The 16,558-nt window shown below is 47.4% G+C and overlaps 1 protein-coding gene across 1 annotated transcript in view; it reads right to left on the minus strand.

The window, feature by feature from the left end:
- Window positions 1–610: 610 nt before the first annotated feature.
- Window positions 611–16,558, minus strand: part of LOC105301848 (transmembrane emp24 domain-containing protein 11) — a 23,147-nt gene continuing 7,199 nt past the window's right edge. The window contains exons 2-5 of the mRNA XM_011374681.2: window positions 9,545–9,645; window positions 2,475–2,600; window positions 1,609–1,755; window positions 611–827 (exon numbers count right to left, since the gene is read on the minus strand). Of these exons, the coding sequence (XP_011372983.1) occupies window positions 678–827; window positions 1,609–1,755; window positions 2,475–2,600; window positions 9,545–9,645 (524 nt within the window). The 3' untranslated portion in view covers window positions 611–677. The remainder of the gene's footprint in view (window positions 828–1,608; window positions 1,756–2,474; window positions 2,601–9,544; window positions 9,646–16,558) is intronic.

The following is a 16,558-nucleotide window of genomic DNA, read 5'->3' on the forward strand; positions in this document are numbered from 1 at the left end:
AAAATATGTATCAGTAGGATTGATTTTATCCTCTTTAAAAAACCTTTTTAATGTGGCAACTAGAAAACAATTTACATATGTAGCTCACATTTTATTTCTGTTGGACAGCGCTGATTTATACCAACTTCTGATTTATACCAACTTTGAAGTAAGAACTGGATGATGTGCTTATCCTATCAAACTCACGAGCTACATTGTTAAAGCAATATTTTACCAGTGTTATAATGCTGTAAGATTAGTTGCAACCTCTGATGTCTGCAATCATGAAAGTACAGTAAGCCTTCACTTAATATCAATATGATTTTGGAAACGATGACTTTAAGCAAAATGATGTGTAAGGAAACCAATTTACCCCAGGTTCATCCTTATCAACAGGAGTTAAGTTCTTAGCACGTTTCTGGTCACAGAAACATGACCAAACTACTAAGTAAAGACCCAAAACACTGCTAATGTTAAACACCAAAATCCATGTGGACGTTGGGGGGACGTGCACGCTCCACACTAACAGTGGCGCTGGCTGGAAGTCCACTTTTTTCCTCATGAAAATTGAAACAAAACGATGTTGAACGGAACAATGTTGTTTGAAGTTCGCCTATACACATTTATGGATGTATTTTGATTTAGGTGACTCAAAGATTAAGCAAATTAGCAGGTAGTTATTTGTCTTTATTAACATTTTAAACAAGCTTCTTAGATATAAAGAAGTCTTTCAGGTACTTCATTTGGAAAATTCCAACTGAGATAAAGATTAATGTTTGTGCAAAAGCCCACCATAAAACATTGCTATTTATGTCTTCACTGGTCATTCGAAAATTTTCTTCACGGTCCTATGCAGAAGAGAAATAGGCAGGTTTAGTTTCTTAAAGTACTTAACCCGTGAATTTGAGGGGATGGTGCTATATTTGGTGGAGGCATTTAATGTTCCCAATTAGTATCTTGTACCCAGTGCCGTCTCTGCTTTTCTAAGACAGGTGTGTTGTTAGCCAAAGGCAAGGTGTGAGGATCAACCTGGTGACAGATATTTTTGTATTTTGGTGTAAAATGTCAAGTATTTGACTGCTGATTTTTTACATCTGTCACCATTGGCAAAGTGAGCTTTATCCAACAGCTGTGGACTTTTGTCGTTTGAATTCTTATTTTGCTTTAAGCTGGGCCCTGTGCCAAGCACACCTGTCCTCATTTTAGTTTCCAGGTGAGGAAACTGAATCCTAGAGAAGACTCAAGGTTAGGGAGCGGTGGAGCAGATTAGAGCCCACGTCTGACTGGAGTCCACTGAGTGCAGTGACCCAGAAAACAGAATGCCACAGGAACGGAGTCGTGATTTAGAAGGTGGGCATTCTGAGTGTCCTCATACTTGAGCTGTGTTTGGAAGCCCTCATTTGTTCATTCGGAAGCTCACACCCCAACGGTGAGTGAGCCCCGCCCCTCCTGGAGCAGCTCCTGGTCCAGCGGACCACTCTTGTCCTTCACCCTGCCCGTCCAAATGGTGTGGCTCAGAGACAAAGACCAGAGAACAGGCAGGTTTTTTTGTCCTTGGTTCAGGGGCCTTGTACGGAGAATTATGTTCCTGGCAGGAAGATATAAAATGAGCTGAATAGGCAAACTGACCCTTTGATAGTTTTGTTCTTTGACTACTTGCTCAATTTGCTCAATTAGATGTTCAAGCTTGAAGCTAACTTCATTAACTTTGTCCTTCGCTTGAGCAATGGCTGCATCAAGGTCATGTTCTCCAACCCGAATATCTAAGTGGATCCGCTGTGCAAATAGAGGAAAGGAAGAAGCATGCTTTAAAAACAGGTTTCCCTCTTTACATCCTCAGTATCCCTCCCCTTCGTGCCCTCCACCCCTTGGTCAGAAGCGGGCCGCACTTCGTTCTCCAGCCGCCTTTTCCCTTACTGCCACCCTGTTCCCTGTGGTACTCAGTAATTTTCATTGTGATAATAATGCACCGAACGGTGGCCTACTGATCTGAAGGGTGCTTGTACCTTCCCGCACATCAGATTTACTGTCAGGCAAACACGTTTGGTGCTGAGAGGTCTGATTACTCTCAGGGAAGTTTTCTTTCCATACTGCTGAGTTTCTCATGCTGAAGTACAAATTCTCTTCGTTTGTTCTCAGCACATTCAAAAAATAGCCAATCACCATCTACCGTGCAGAGTTTTATTTATTGGGATTCCATTATGAATTCACCCTCAGCTTTCACTTGTTTTCAAGCTTGAGTAATCACAGTTCTTTTAACCTCCCCTCACAGTTCTCATTTGTCAAGCCCTTTAATCACCTTCGTGGTGCTCCTTCAAGCCCCTTCCCAGCTCTCCAGCCCCGCTCCCCGCTCCCCGCTCGCAGCGCTGAGATCTGGGTGCTAGGCTCTAATGAGTTTGTAGCCAGTCTGGGTGTCATGGCTCTGCATACTGATGTCACGCCCGGATAGTGCCGGTGCTGTGTTCGTCCACAAGGATGCAGAGGTGGGTACTCACCAGCTTACTCCCTCCAAATGACACCAGCCTTGTGGAATTGGATTCTAGGCAAATGATGTGTTCGCCAGGTGAATGCGAAGTAAAGTAGAACGTTCCTTGCGGGCCATATAACTTTGACAATAATACCTAGGATTGAGGATTTCCACAGTTTAAGGTTAGTTTCTACTTGCCATTCTTAGAAACATATCTTCCTTATATAATCTAGTAAAGATTGTGCAATTAAGAATTGTGCAATTCCTAAAGAAGAAATTAAATGGCCAGTAAACATGAAAGATATTCAGACTTGCTAGTACTAAAAATAAAAAAAAATACAAACCACAGTGAGATATTCCTTGTTTGTTACCAGGTTGGCAAAGGTTTAAAAGTACCCAGGGACAGTGTTGAGAAATACCGTCTCCAAACACTGTTGGGGGATATAAATTGATCAACCGTTCTAGAGAGGAGTTTGGCAATATGTATTAAAAATTAAAATGTATATAACCAATGACCAGTAGTTCTACCTTTAGAAATTTATTCCATAGATGTGCACAGGTAGACAAAGTTATATGTAAAAGGATTTTTATGTTGAAGGATTGATTAAATCTAGGCAAAGCCAAATAAAGGAGCATTACGCAGTAATAAAAGCGAATGTTATGCATTGGAGGTGTCCACCATATCCTCTGGTATAGCGGTTTTATAGGGCCCTCTTTTTGTAAAGAATATCATTGGTAAAAGCTTACATGCGTATGTATGTTTCTGTATACTTAGAGGAATAAGATTCTGAAGAATACTTACTAAACTATTAGGTGGTTATATTTGTTGGGGGACTTTGGTTTTTGTCTATTTCTATATTGTTTGGAATTTTAAAAACAGGTATAGGGATTCCGGTCTGGCATATAAGGAGCTTGGAAGTTGTCACTCTCTCTTAACAAGAAGTGAAAAGGTGACGAGAAAGACAGTCAATTCTCTTAGATCTGTCAGATAATGGTGGTCACAGGGCAAACCACTGCCCTGCCCCCCCCTCCCCCCACCAAATTGGAGAGACATACAACAAGCAAATACAAAGAGCACACCTGCCATGGAAGAACCTCTGTGGGAACCAGTACTGGGTTTCTTTTACCCAGTACATCACATCGGGCTTCCAGCAACAACAAGAATTTCGAGGTATACTTAAAAGGCAAGAAGATGCAGTTTGAAGAGACAGAACTAGCATCAGAATCAGATTCAGACATGCCAGGATATTTGAATGATCAGAACAGGAATTTAGAGAAACTATGATTATTATGCTAGGGGCTCTAATGTAAAAAGTAGGCAAGGACACGCTAGAACAGTTGGACGGTGTAAACAGAAGGATGGAAAGCCTAAGAACGAATCAGAAAGACTGCTAGAGATAGAAACACCATAGCAGAAATGAAGAAAGCCTTTGATGGGCTGATTAGTGGAGGACACGTCCGAGGAAGGAATCTCTGAGGTCTCGGATTATCAGCGTCCACTTCCAAAACTGAAAAGCAAAGAGAACAAAGACCGAAAAAAAGGCACAAATGTTCAAGAACTGTGGGACGGCTGCAGAAGGCGTAACATGCATGAGGGGGATCCTGGAAGGAGAAGAGAGAGACAAAGGAGCAGAAAAAGCCTTTACAGCAACAATGACAGAACTTTCCCCAAATTAGTGTCAGACAAGCCACACACCAGGAAGCCCAGAGAACAAGGATAAATGCCGGAAGAGCGATACCTATGTGTATTACATCGAAACTCCAGGCGTCAGAGGTAAAACGTCCTGAGAGAAGCCTAGGGGGAACCCTTAGCTGTGAGGAGCTGTGTGGTTCTCAGAGGAGAGAACCACAGCTGGCCTCTGAGAATCACGTGAGCAAGCTGAGAGGGGTGTGACAAAGTCCTGAGAGAAAAAATGGCCACCTAGGATTCTATAGCTTGCAATATTCTCCTTCAGAAGTGAAGGAGAAATAGAGGTTTTCTCAGACAGTTGAGGGACTTTGTCACTGGTAGACCTGCCTCGCGAGTATGTTAAAGGAAGTTCCTCAGAGAGAAAGAAAACAACGTAGGTCAGCAACCCGGATGCACATAACGAGAGAGCCTTGGAAGAAGAATAAGAGGAGGTATCATTAAAAATTGTATTTTTCTTTACTGATCTAATACATAACAGCCTGTTCGAAATAATAGCAACAACGTATTTGATGATTATAGTTTGCTTACGGGCGAAATGAATGACAGCAAGGATGCAAGGGTTGGGTGGAAAGAATTAGGAGTACTTTGTTATAAAGCACTTAGTCTGCCTGTGAAGTGGTCGGATGTTGTTTGAAAGTGGACTTGCATTAACTGTAAGTGTATATTGCAAACTCTAGAGTAGCCACTAAAAAAAAAATTGAGAAAGGAAGCATAACCGAGATACTAAGAAAGGGGATGAAATAGAATCATAAAGTAGTCAATTCAAACACAAAAGATGGAAAAAGAGTGGAAGACAAAAATGAGAACAAAGACCAGGGCAGTGACTAGAAAACAGTAACGAACGTGGCAGATGTTGACCAGACTCTGTCAGCGATCACTTTGAGTGCCAGTGGTCTGGTGCGTGTTCAGAGACAGATTGCCGGAGTGGGTCCGAAAACAAGACTCAACTATAGGAGCTCCTTTAAATAAAGACACAGAATGATTAAAAGTCAAGGAATGAACAGGTGGATGTGCTAACTTTAAGCTAATGTTGATCAGAAGAAAGCTGGAGCAACTATTTTAACTTCAGAACAAGGGAAGCTGTCAGGGTGAGCAGCATCACGGGGCATTACCTAGCGATAGAGACATGTTGCCCCGGAACACAAAACAACCCTCAGTGTGAAAGCACCTAACGATAGAGCATCAAACTACATGAGGCAGAAACAACAGAACTGCCCGAGAGGGAGAAGAGCCCACCCCTGTGGCTGGAGACGTCGGATCTCCTCTGCCAGAGTACAGGGCCAGCAGACAGGAAATCAGTATGGACATGGTCGAACCCAATAGCACCATCGATCACTGGGCAGAATGACATCTACAGACCACTTCACCCATCGGCAGCAGATGACACACCCTTCTCAAGGTCATTTGGAACAGCCACTGCACTGTGGGCCATGACACTCCTTAACACATTGGAAATAACAGAAACGTGGGGTGTCTGCTCTCAGACACAGTGGAGTCAAACCAGAAACCAGTATCAGGAAGATAGCTGGGAGACCCCAATATTCAGATATTGGAAACATGTCTAAATAACACATGGATCAAGGAAGACATCTCAAGAGAAATCTGAAAGCATTGTGAACTAGCAGAGGATTCTGTGAGGATGGAGTAGAAAGCACCAGGAATACGTCTCCCCGTCCAGACAGTTACGAAGACAGTCTTTTCAATAACTGACGCTGGAACAATTGGACGTCCACGTGCAAAAAAGTGAATACGGACACAGACCTTACACCTTTTGCAAAAATTAACTCAAAATGCATCATAGATCTAAATGTAGAGTACAAAATGATAGAACTCCTAGAAGATAACATAGGAGAAAATCTAGGTGACCTTGGGTTTGGTTATCACTTCTTACATACAACACCAAAGGCACGATCCATGAAAGAAGTAATTGAGAGGCTGGGCTTGATTAAAATGAAAAACTTCTGCTCTGCAAGAGGCACTGCCAAGAGACTAAGAAGACAAGCCACTGATGGAAAAATATTCACAAAAGACACACTGATCAGGGGTGGCTCCACAGTGTAGTGGTTAGCATGTCTACTTTACATGCAGAAGGCCCTGGGATCGCGCCCTAGATAGAGCCACGGACCATACCCCAGGTGCGCCAGGCCCCGGGTGCGCGCCACAAGCATGTGGGAGAGGACGCCCCACATTCAGAGATCTAGTTCTTAAGGGGAAACGGCAACGTCCATAGGTCGGAGAGGGGAAAAAAAAAGACACACTGATCAAGGACTGTTATCCAAAGCATACAAAGAACTCTGAAAACCACAATAGGAAGACGAACACATCAATTAAAACATGGGCAAAAATTCTGAGTAGACAGCTCATTAAAAAAAGATATACAGAGGGCAAATAAGCACATGAAAAGATGCCCTCATATATCATTAGAGAATTGTAAATTAAAAATGAGATACCACTTCCCACCTATGACAGTGAAAATTCAGAACACTGCCAACACCAAGTGCTGGCAGGGATGTGGACAACAGGACCTCTCACACATGGCTGGTGGGAACGCAGAATGGCACAGTCACTCTGGAAGACAGTTTGGCTGGCTGCTCTTGCCATATGATCCAGCAAATATACTGGTTATTTACCCAAATAAGATGGAAAGTTATGTATACATGAAAAACCTGCACATGGATGTTTATAGCAGTTTTATTCATAATTGACAAAATTCGAAGCAATTAAGGTGTCCTTCTGCAGGTGAATGGATAAATACACTGTGGTCCTTCCAGACAATGGAGTATTTATTCAACTATAAAAAGAAACAAGCTCTCATGAGAAAAAAATTTGTAATTATATGAAGTGATGGATGTTATCTAAACTTATTGTGATAATCACTTCACAATAGATACATATATTGAATCATTATGTCGTATACCTTAAACTAATATTTGTTATACATCATTTATATCTCAATAAAACTGGAAAAAAATGTAAAAAATAAAGCTCAAGGCACGAAAAGACATGGAGGAACCTTAAATGCATATTACTAGGTGACAGAAGCCAATCTGAAAAGGCTACACACTGTATAATTCCAGCTATGTGAGACAATGGAAAATGCCAGATATGGAGACAGTAACATGATCAGTGGTTGCCAGTCGTTAGGGAGGTAGAGTGGGGAGGGATGAGCAGGTGGAGCACCAAGGATTTTTAGGGCAGTATCTACTCTGTATGATACTACAGTGGAAACCCATCGAATGTACAGTGGGAGTGAACTCTAGTGTCAACCAGGGACTTCAGTGCCAGTGTGTCAGCGGAGGTTCACTGAGTGTGACAAAGGCACCATCTGGTGCTGAAAGTGGGGGACGCTGTGATTGCTATGAAGTCATTGACAGAAGTGTACTACGCAGAGGAAAATGCAATACACATTCTTTAAGTTGTTCAATTTTGATTTGCAGAGAATTAAAGTATCTTGCCACATACTTAATTCCTTTTAACAGACTGCTGATAGAGAAATTTTATTCAGTAAGAATGCATTCAAGAGTCAGATTTTACAACTGAATTCTAATTTTGAATGAATAACAAAGACCTGTAAAAATATGCAGTGACTGTTTATTACTTATTAATTTCTGAGCTTTAGTTTCATATCACGGTTCACATAGTCTACTTCCAGTGGATTCTCAAGTGAGCAAACGTGTTTTGAATGGCTGCTGGTTTGATGCATTGGGGAAAAAAACATACTTAAGTTTAAATCTCCGCGTCACCACTCGCTGGTGAGCTCTCGTGTGCTGTGTAACCTCTCGGAAGCACAGTTTTTCTCCTGTGAAGTGGGATGGGAATATTGGACAGGGCATAATGGGAAACAGATCCAAAATGCATACGCTGGTGTGGTACATACGTGCTGCTAATATAGTCTGCCCTGCCCACTCTACCAGCCACGTTGTTCCCTTGGGCTGTCAATCACATGCATAGGAGTGGATACATGATGCGGGGGGTGTGACTTACAGTGTCCCACGCCCCCAGACACGCTGGCCCACACGGGAGCGGTCAGAGCCCTGTGTGCCGACAGGACTCTTAGAGATTCTGGAACCAGAGCTGTTTCATCTTACTTCCCAATGGAGAAGGCCTTCCGGAAAAAGGGCTGTGGGCGAGAGGGGGTCTCTCCCAGGCCGGGAGGAGGGCTGGGCGTGTGTTGGCCCATGGTAAAATCTGTTGGATGTTTGCAAAATTAATGAAAATCTCTCTCTCTTCTCCTAGAAATGAGTGTTGTTTCAGGCAATTTTGTTTTTGCAGAAAAAAACCTTCTCTGTCTTAACAGTGAACAGATTTTTCTGTGACTATTTTTAGCCCAACTAAAGTTTGGGTCCTGGGTTGAATAAAATACGGAGACCTTTCCTAATTGCCCATGAAGGGCTACTGGGGAAGAACGAGAGACCTGGGCTTTGATGTCGCTGGGCGAGAAGCACAGGAGGGGAAGGAGGCTGTCCTGACAGGTGGCTGGACTTGGGAAAAGGGTCCCAGGGAGCTCTTGTCAGGGAGGTGCCAAGTGCACAAAGAGGAGACTGTGACAACAGGCAGGAATCGCGTGTCCAGTAGTCCAGCTCCATGAATGGCGTCAGGCCTGTGACCTGCCCAGATTTTGGCAAGGATAGGGATGTTGGTCTCCCTGCACCAGGCACCCTCTCTCGTCACCAGAGATGCCTGTTCTGTCCCACAGGGCTCTGCTGCGCCACCACTCTGTGGCTCCGTGCGTCCCAGGACACCTCGAGTTCCCACCCCCATGTCTGCGTCATGGGCTGGGCACGTTGAAGTGCCTCGAGCTGGCGTGGTCCGTGTGGACATCTGCTACGTCCACTGTCTAGAGGGTAGACAGGATCAAAGCAGGCAAGTGACCTGCCCAGGATGCACCTTGTAGAGGACAGTCTGCACTTCAGCCTGGTTTTGCTCCGAAACCCACATCTTCCCATCTGCCTGTAGTGCCCCTCCTGTTCCTTTGCCAACTCCCAGGGACACCGGACAGACTCTGAGGCTGCCTGTCCTGAGAAAGGACAGAGGGGTGGCGCCCTGTCTGGCTCTCTGCGGTTTGGGGTGGGGAGGCGCTGTGGCACGAGTAGGGAAGATGAAGCCTGGCCCCTGCAGAACCGTAGGGACGCCGTGGCTGTGGGTCCCCTCTTTCCAACAAGACCAGCAGACCTCGGGGTGGGTGGTTTAACCTGCATCTGGCGTCTGTGCCGTCAGCCTGACGCGGTGCATGGGAGGCAGGCAGGTGCCTGTGTCATCGTGCCAGGCCTTAGTCCTGGGCCCTGCACGCTGGGAACAGTGAGCACTGCTTACTGGGCACTCACGCACAGATAGCAAGGTGGTGGGGGCACCTCACCCATGGATTTTAGCAGATGTCAGATTTTAGTAACAAAAAGAGAATGATTTACCTCATCACTGTAAGTTGTAACAGTCACAAACAGCCCCAGGCCAGGAGCAGATTCAAGGAAATCATGTCTGCCCAGGTCCCATCGCTGTATCTTGAAAGTCCCTGTTTCAAAAGTGTAAGGCGTTTATTAGGAAATGCCTGTAAGGAATAGCTCTCTGTGATTACTGACCGCTGCACGGTTTCGCAGTGCACCCGAATCACAGCAGACTCGGTCCGAACAGCGTGCGCCTGGTGACCCGTCACGGAGCGGAGGCAGAGACCGGAACGGTAGGCAGAGCCCACGGTCCCGTCTCGCTCTCGTCTGCCAGTACTTCACGCTCTGAGCCTCAGTTCCCTACTCGGGAAAGGGGAGACAGACAGCTCATGCGCCCCCAAAGTCTCAGAGCTGTGAGGACTGTGGAAGCAGACAGAGCAGGCGTGGGCCAGGGCCGGGGCCTCCTTGACACCCCGGTTCTCCCGCCCTCAGCTTCTGCAGTCCCTCCTGAACTCGGCACAAGTCCTTCCCTTGCCGTCACGTCGAGCCCGCCCTTTCACTGGCTCCAGAGGCTCCTGCTAAAGTTTGGAGGGCTGGAAGGGCCCCCGCTTTCTGCATCAGGACATTATAAGTATCACATGGCCCACCTTCCTCCTTGTCCCTTCAAAGACACGAGAATGAAAAATGGCTAACGGTACCTGACGTGTGTCAGGTACTGTGTAAAACGCGTATGTGCATCACCTTGTTTATCCTCAAAATGACCTCTTAGGAAAGCACTTCATTCATTCATTCACCCGGTCATTCGTCCGTGAGCACCTCCTCGGCAGCACTGCTCTAAGAGCTGAGGACAGAGGTGACAAAATAGACAGTGTCTTTGTCCCCATGGAGCTTTCCTACAGACCAAAGTAGACAAGCAGATATATATATTTTGTCGAAGGCGTTAATGCCAGGAGCAGCAGGTAGCAGCGCTGGGGGTCTCGAGCGTCACGTAGGGGTCAGGGGCTTTGCTGACATTGGAGCAGAGACCTGAAGGAGCAGGGGAGTAAAAACTATACGATATATGTAAATTATATCTACATATATCGCATTCAGTGCTGATCATGTGCCAAACACCAGTCTAAGGCATTTACACACATAATCTGAATTTTAAGGATAACATTATGGAGGTTGACACTCTTTCTATGGTGACTTTACATAGGATGAAACCAAAGCATAGAAAAATATTTGCTCAAGGTCACATATCTAGCAAGTGGCAGAGTCAAGACTCTAACCCAGGCAGCGTCGCACCTTCCCCTCAGCACGCGTGATGCCAACCCCGCCTGGGGCGGGGGCGTCCATGCAAGAGCACGCGCAGAGGGCCTGGGGCAGGCGCCTGCTCGTGTCGAAGGGTCAGCCGGGACAGGGTGGGAGGAGACGAGGCGGAAGGTGCCGCGGGAGCCAGGCCACGGGCGCCTGCAGGTTTGTCGTGAGGATTTGGGGAAGCAGCTGGTTGGAGGAGTGAAGTGACGTGGTTTTCACGTTGACGTTTTGTTGGGTGGAGAAAGGAGTGGGGAAGGGTTAAGGGCGGAAGGGGGACACTGCTGGTGCAGTCAGGCTGGCTGGGACCATGTGCTAGTGGTGGAGGCTGTGCAAAGTGTGCCTTCTGTAGCATTATCTCTATTTTACAAGTTGGGCACTGAGTCTCAGAGAGTCACAGTCCAAAGTGACCTGGTGATGAGTCGTAGAGGCAGAGTTGGCGCCGAGGCATCTGCTTCCAGAGCAGAGCTGCGCCCAGTGCAAACCGCCTCCCTGACAGCGGCCCGAGACGGGGACTGCCCCCTCAGCTGACCGTGGGGCAAGAGAGGGCCCCCGGGGGACACTGGGGGAGGACGCTTCCTGGGATGGAAGGCTGCAGCAGACTCTCAAGCCTGCACCTTGGGCGACAGCAGCCTTAGCCATCTTTCGAATAGTGGCCTCTTCCCTTCAGAAGTTTGCTGACTACATATAACATGTATTCTGTACTTAGAATGGTCTGTCTCAAGAAGCTCTTTAAAAAGTACATTGGTGGTTCTGGGAAAGACAGACAGTCTGTTCTATCTTATTCCTCCTGCTAATTACGACTGAAACCCTGGCCACTGTCAGAAGACCCTGGGTGGTGGAGAAAAAGGTGGCTGGCTAAGGGCCTCCTGACTCAGCACGACTCAGCAGTGGGTTCCCTGTGTGTTGCCCCCACTCACACGTCCTCGCCAGGGAGCGAGAGCGACCTGCAACCACAGAGCCACAGCCACAGCCACAGCCAGAGCGGGCAGGGCGACGACCTCGCTCAGGAACAGCCTCTGGAGCCAAAGGACCCAAGGCAGGTAGTCCTGCAGGACGGTGCCCCCTTGCGTCCACCTGCCCTGCTCCCTGCGAGGGAACTACACGCCTCCCCGCTGAGGCTGTGCAGACGAGCAGTCCCGCAGTCCCGAGAGACTTGCACCCGCACTGCACCGGAGAGCTGGGGGCTCACAGCGAGGAGGGAACTGGAGAGAGCGGTCTTCAGGGCTGCATCTAAAGTCCTGGGCACACTGCCGAGCAGCCCAGGCATGGAACCCACCAGAATCGTGTGGCAGAAGCTTTGGTGTGGCTTTCGGCCCAGCTTTCAGGTTGGCCTCTGCGTAGCGTGCTACAGGGTGGACCAGAGCAGTGGTGCCAAGGTTCAGGAAAAGAAATTACCGTCAGGGTGTGTCCTGAGTCTAAATGGGCCGACCGCCTGCTGAAACATTGTTTAAATAGGAACCAGAGACAAAATACTCAAAACATCCAGAATATATTACAAAATTACCCACCATACCGAGAACCAGCAACGTGTCAACTTGAATGAGAAAAGACATTAGCAGACACCAACACCGAATGGTATAGACGTTGGAATTACCTGACGAGAATTTTAAAGCAACCATCATAAAAGTGCATCCACAAGAACACCTTTGAAATGATGGAAGAAGAAGAAGTCGGCAAAAGGGCATAAGATACAAAAAAAAAAAAAAGACATTAGATTAGGAAAAATATAATATTTGAAATTGAAAACTCACCAAATAGACCCAAAAGAATGGAGATGACAGAGGAGTCATTGAACTTGAAATTGGATCAATAGAAATAGTCAAATCTGTTCAATAGGAAGAAAATGGATTGAAAAAAAGAGCCCCAAACAGCTTCATGTACTTGGGGGACAGTAATCAAAGGTCTACCTTTGCGAGTCCAGAGGAGAGAAGAAGGTACAGTCGTGCCTCAGAGACCTTGTGGGCTCGGCTTCAGACCACCGCAGTAAAGCACGTGTCACAGGAAAGCAAGTCACATGAATTGTTTGGTTCTGAGTGCATGTGAAAGTTACGTGTACACTATGCTGTGATCTGTAAAGTATGAATACGCATATTTGGTGTTATATCTAAATGTATATTCCGTAACTGAAAATACTTTATTGCCAAAAAATGTTAACCATCATCTGAGCCTTCAGTGAGTTGTAATCTTTTTGCTGGTGGAGGGTCTTGACTTCAATTTGTAAGAAATGCAATGTCTCTGAAGTGCGGTAAAGCAAAGCTCAGTAAAGCGAGGACCGAATGAACATCGGAAGCAGTGATGGCTGAAAATGCCCCACATTTGTTGAAAGAGAAAAACCCAAAGATTGAAGAAGCTGAGTAAACTCTGAACAGGATAAACTCCCCAAATCTATCATTAGATATATCATCATCAAATTTCTCAAAACTAAAGACAAAAAAAATATGGAAAATAGAGCAAAACGATGCATTGCTAACAGGAGAAACAATTCGAAGGTCAGATTTTTCATCAGAAACATGGAGTCCAGAAGGCACGTTTTTCAAGTGTTGAAAGAAAAGAATTGTCAAGCGGAACTCTGCGCCCACCAAACCCCCTTCAGAATGAAGGCGCAATATTCTTAGAATAAGGGAAACTAAAATAATAGCTAAAGGAAGTCCTTCGAACAGAGAGAAGACGGTAGCAGGGAACCCTGGCATGTCAGGGAAGGTGACCACTAGGGAAACCACTAGAGCGTTCTCTCTTTTAAAGTAGTTTTACAGTTCTTAAATGTTGGACTATTGAAAGCAAAAAAATATGATTCTCAAAATACGTAGATGTAATATTTAAGACAATTATGTCATAAAGGGCGGGTGGCAAAGGGACTTACGTGGTGGCAAGGTTTCTCCCTGCCCCTTGGAACAGTGAGACGCTGGTCCTCCTAGACTGGTAAGTCAGGTGTGTGTGCTGTATCCAGGGGGCGGCCAGCAAGAACCACACAGAGACAGAAACACGACAGATAATGCAAAATGGAATATTACGAAACGTTCAAGTGACTCATAGGAAGGCGGGGAATGGAAAATGGGAACGAAACCAGAGGGAGCTAAGAGAAAACAAAGTGCCAGACAAACCCTGACATCTCAGTAACTACGCGCAAACGGCCCAGGCAGAGACGGGGCACACATGGGCAGAATGGGCTGTTTACTGGCCAACCGTCACGTAGTCTACGAAAAAAAGTTACTTCGGATATAATGCTATAGGTAGGTTAAAAGTAAAAGGATAAAAAAGATATACCATTCTCTCGCCCATCAAAAGAAAGCTCGAGTGGCTTTATAAAGATCAGATGAAGCAGACTTTGGAGCAGAGAAAATTACCAAGGACAAAGAGGGCCCTTCCATAATGATAAAGGGGTCAGTTCCCGAGGAAGACATCGCCATCCTAAATGCCTCAGACAACAGAGATTCGGAACACATGCAGTAGAACGACTGGAAGGAGAAGTAGACAAACCTACGGTCACAGTTGGGACTGCAACCCTCACCAGTAGTAACCCACAGAACCGGGAGACAGACAGACAGGACAGGCAGCACCATTGCCCAGCGGGACCGACCCGACACTGGAGAACACCGCCAATGACAGCCGGACACTCGGAGTGCCCACCAGCTCACCCTGACCAGGCACCTTGGCTGAAGCAGCCGAATGTTCTGGAGAAAAGCACATAGCCACAGGAACTGGTCGCTTCTCAAATATACCTGGAAGTCTCTTTCGTTCCCGGTCTCCACACAGCTGGTCCTGTCGTGCCCCTCCCCTCGGTGGCTCCTGCGCCTCCTGTGGACACAGCGTCTTCCTCCAACCCATGTCCTGACCCTTCGCGGCTCGCTTCCCTTCTGCTGCCTCAGGTTGGGAGGGTCAGGGTGTCTGTTCTGCCAGTGGCCACCTTCCCACTGCCCTGGGACTTGGCTCTTGTCATTCTCCCACACTTGCCACACCATGCCCTCGTCAGTGTGCCAGCTGTTCTGGTGCTCTTTCCCTGTCTGCACCCTGTTTGAGGCTGGAGTGCTGGGGACATGCTATGTCCTCTTTCATGGGCGCTGGGGCCTGGCGGTAAGCAGAGGCCGGTACTTGGCTCCGTGGTGGAGACTGCATAAGGAATCGTGGGATGAGTGAAAACGGCCCCTGTATGTGTTCAATAAGGGGTTTGAACAAATGCCTTGGGCCCACAGTTAAAACACACCGTGATCCCCCAGCCCTGAGCACGCCCTGAGCACCCGCCTCGCCCCCTAGTCGGAGGTGATCTGGGAGGGAAGTGTCATGCCCCTTGACTACCACCAGATGGCAGAAGGGAAGTGTTGCTCTCGGGCAGAGTCGGGGGGAGCCGACGCTAAGGAGCGGATTGAGTAGTCCAGGTGACACGGGCACATGGACAGAGCAGGGACAGGCTGCCTTTACCCACTTGCTACCACATGTCTAGACAGTGGCAGGGTTTTCTGGCTAGGAAGGGGACACTTGGGCAAGACTGACCTGTGTGCCTCAGTTTCCCCACTGGTAAAACCAGGGTAGGAAAAGTATATCTCTCAGGGTAAGAAGAGTGTGTAAATATTTGTAAACTGGTCAACACACGTCTCAGCCCATTGTGAGTGCGATGTAAGCACGTGATAAATGATTCCTGACGCCATCACGGGCTCTAACGTGTCGTATTTTCTGTCGGTTCTCACTGACTCCCGCCCCCATAGAGTTGAGTAATAGCACCCACTCACAGATGGCGAGCCCGAAGCCCTGGGTGACATGACTTACCTGGATCCACCAGACACTACAAGATGGAGCAGAATGGAAACTTAGTTTAGTCCCCAAATCGAGGCCTGGTGCCCTCACTGCAGACCAGCCCCTACCCCCCGCCCCCCCCATCCCAGCTGGGGACTTCACCTGTGCTTCAGATCACAGCTTGTGGCTGGCCATGCATCCCGGGGGCCTTGCCTCCTGGGTGTTCACTCAGTGGACACTGGCTGAGACCCGGGCGCCACACAGGCCAGTGGCCCCAAGCACACAGACGCCCTGTCCCAGCCGCTTGGATGCGCCTCCCCTTGTCACTCTGTGCCCTGTGCACGCCCCATTCAGGCACTCAGCACTGCCCTGTGACCCTGGTGTGGTTGTCCCTTCTGCTCCTGACCCTGAGTCCTTGAGGCTGGATCCATGGCCATTTGGGTTGGTATTAGGAAAATCAAATGCATTAATTGTAGGGATTTTAAGAAATAAAAATGTGCTTTAGAAATGTGCTGTATTCAGTATTATCTTTCCACTCTTTTCCCTAAGCACATATTATATATTTTGTAAAAATGAGATCATACTGTGTACATACTGTCTATAACTTGATTTTTCTACCTAATTTTTTGTGCCCATCTTTCTGTGTCCTTAAACATTCTTCTGTAACCTGGATCGGGGTCTGTTTGAAGAGCTGACAGAGGTCCAGCGTCGGCTGTCCATGGCTAAGCGCTGAGCTTTGCAGATTCCGCCTGGGTGCCCGGTGTTTGCGGAGCGGCAGGCAAGCCTGCGGTGTGACAGGTGGGCCTGCGGCGTGCTGGTTCAAAGCCCGTCTGCTCGTTGGCCCCTGGGGGGACCCGGGCTCAGAAGGCAGTTGCTTTGGAGTAGCTGCGAACATGGCGGGACCTCTGCTAGAATGCTCCGGTTCCCCGAGGGCCGTGGTCTCCTTACTGCCTGTGAACCCTTTTGAGCTTCCACGCAGGGGGCAGGGCGGGGCTATGTGGCTGACAGGCGGCA

This window comes from Pteropus vampyrus, unplaced genomic scaffold (genome assembly GCF_000151845.1).
Source record: "Pteropus vampyrus isolate Shadow unplaced genomic scaffold, Pvam_2.0 Scaffold253, whole genome shotgun sequence".
Lineage (NCBI taxonomy): Eukaryota > Metazoa > Chordata > Mammalia > Chiroptera > Pteropodidae > Pteropus > Pteropus vampyrus.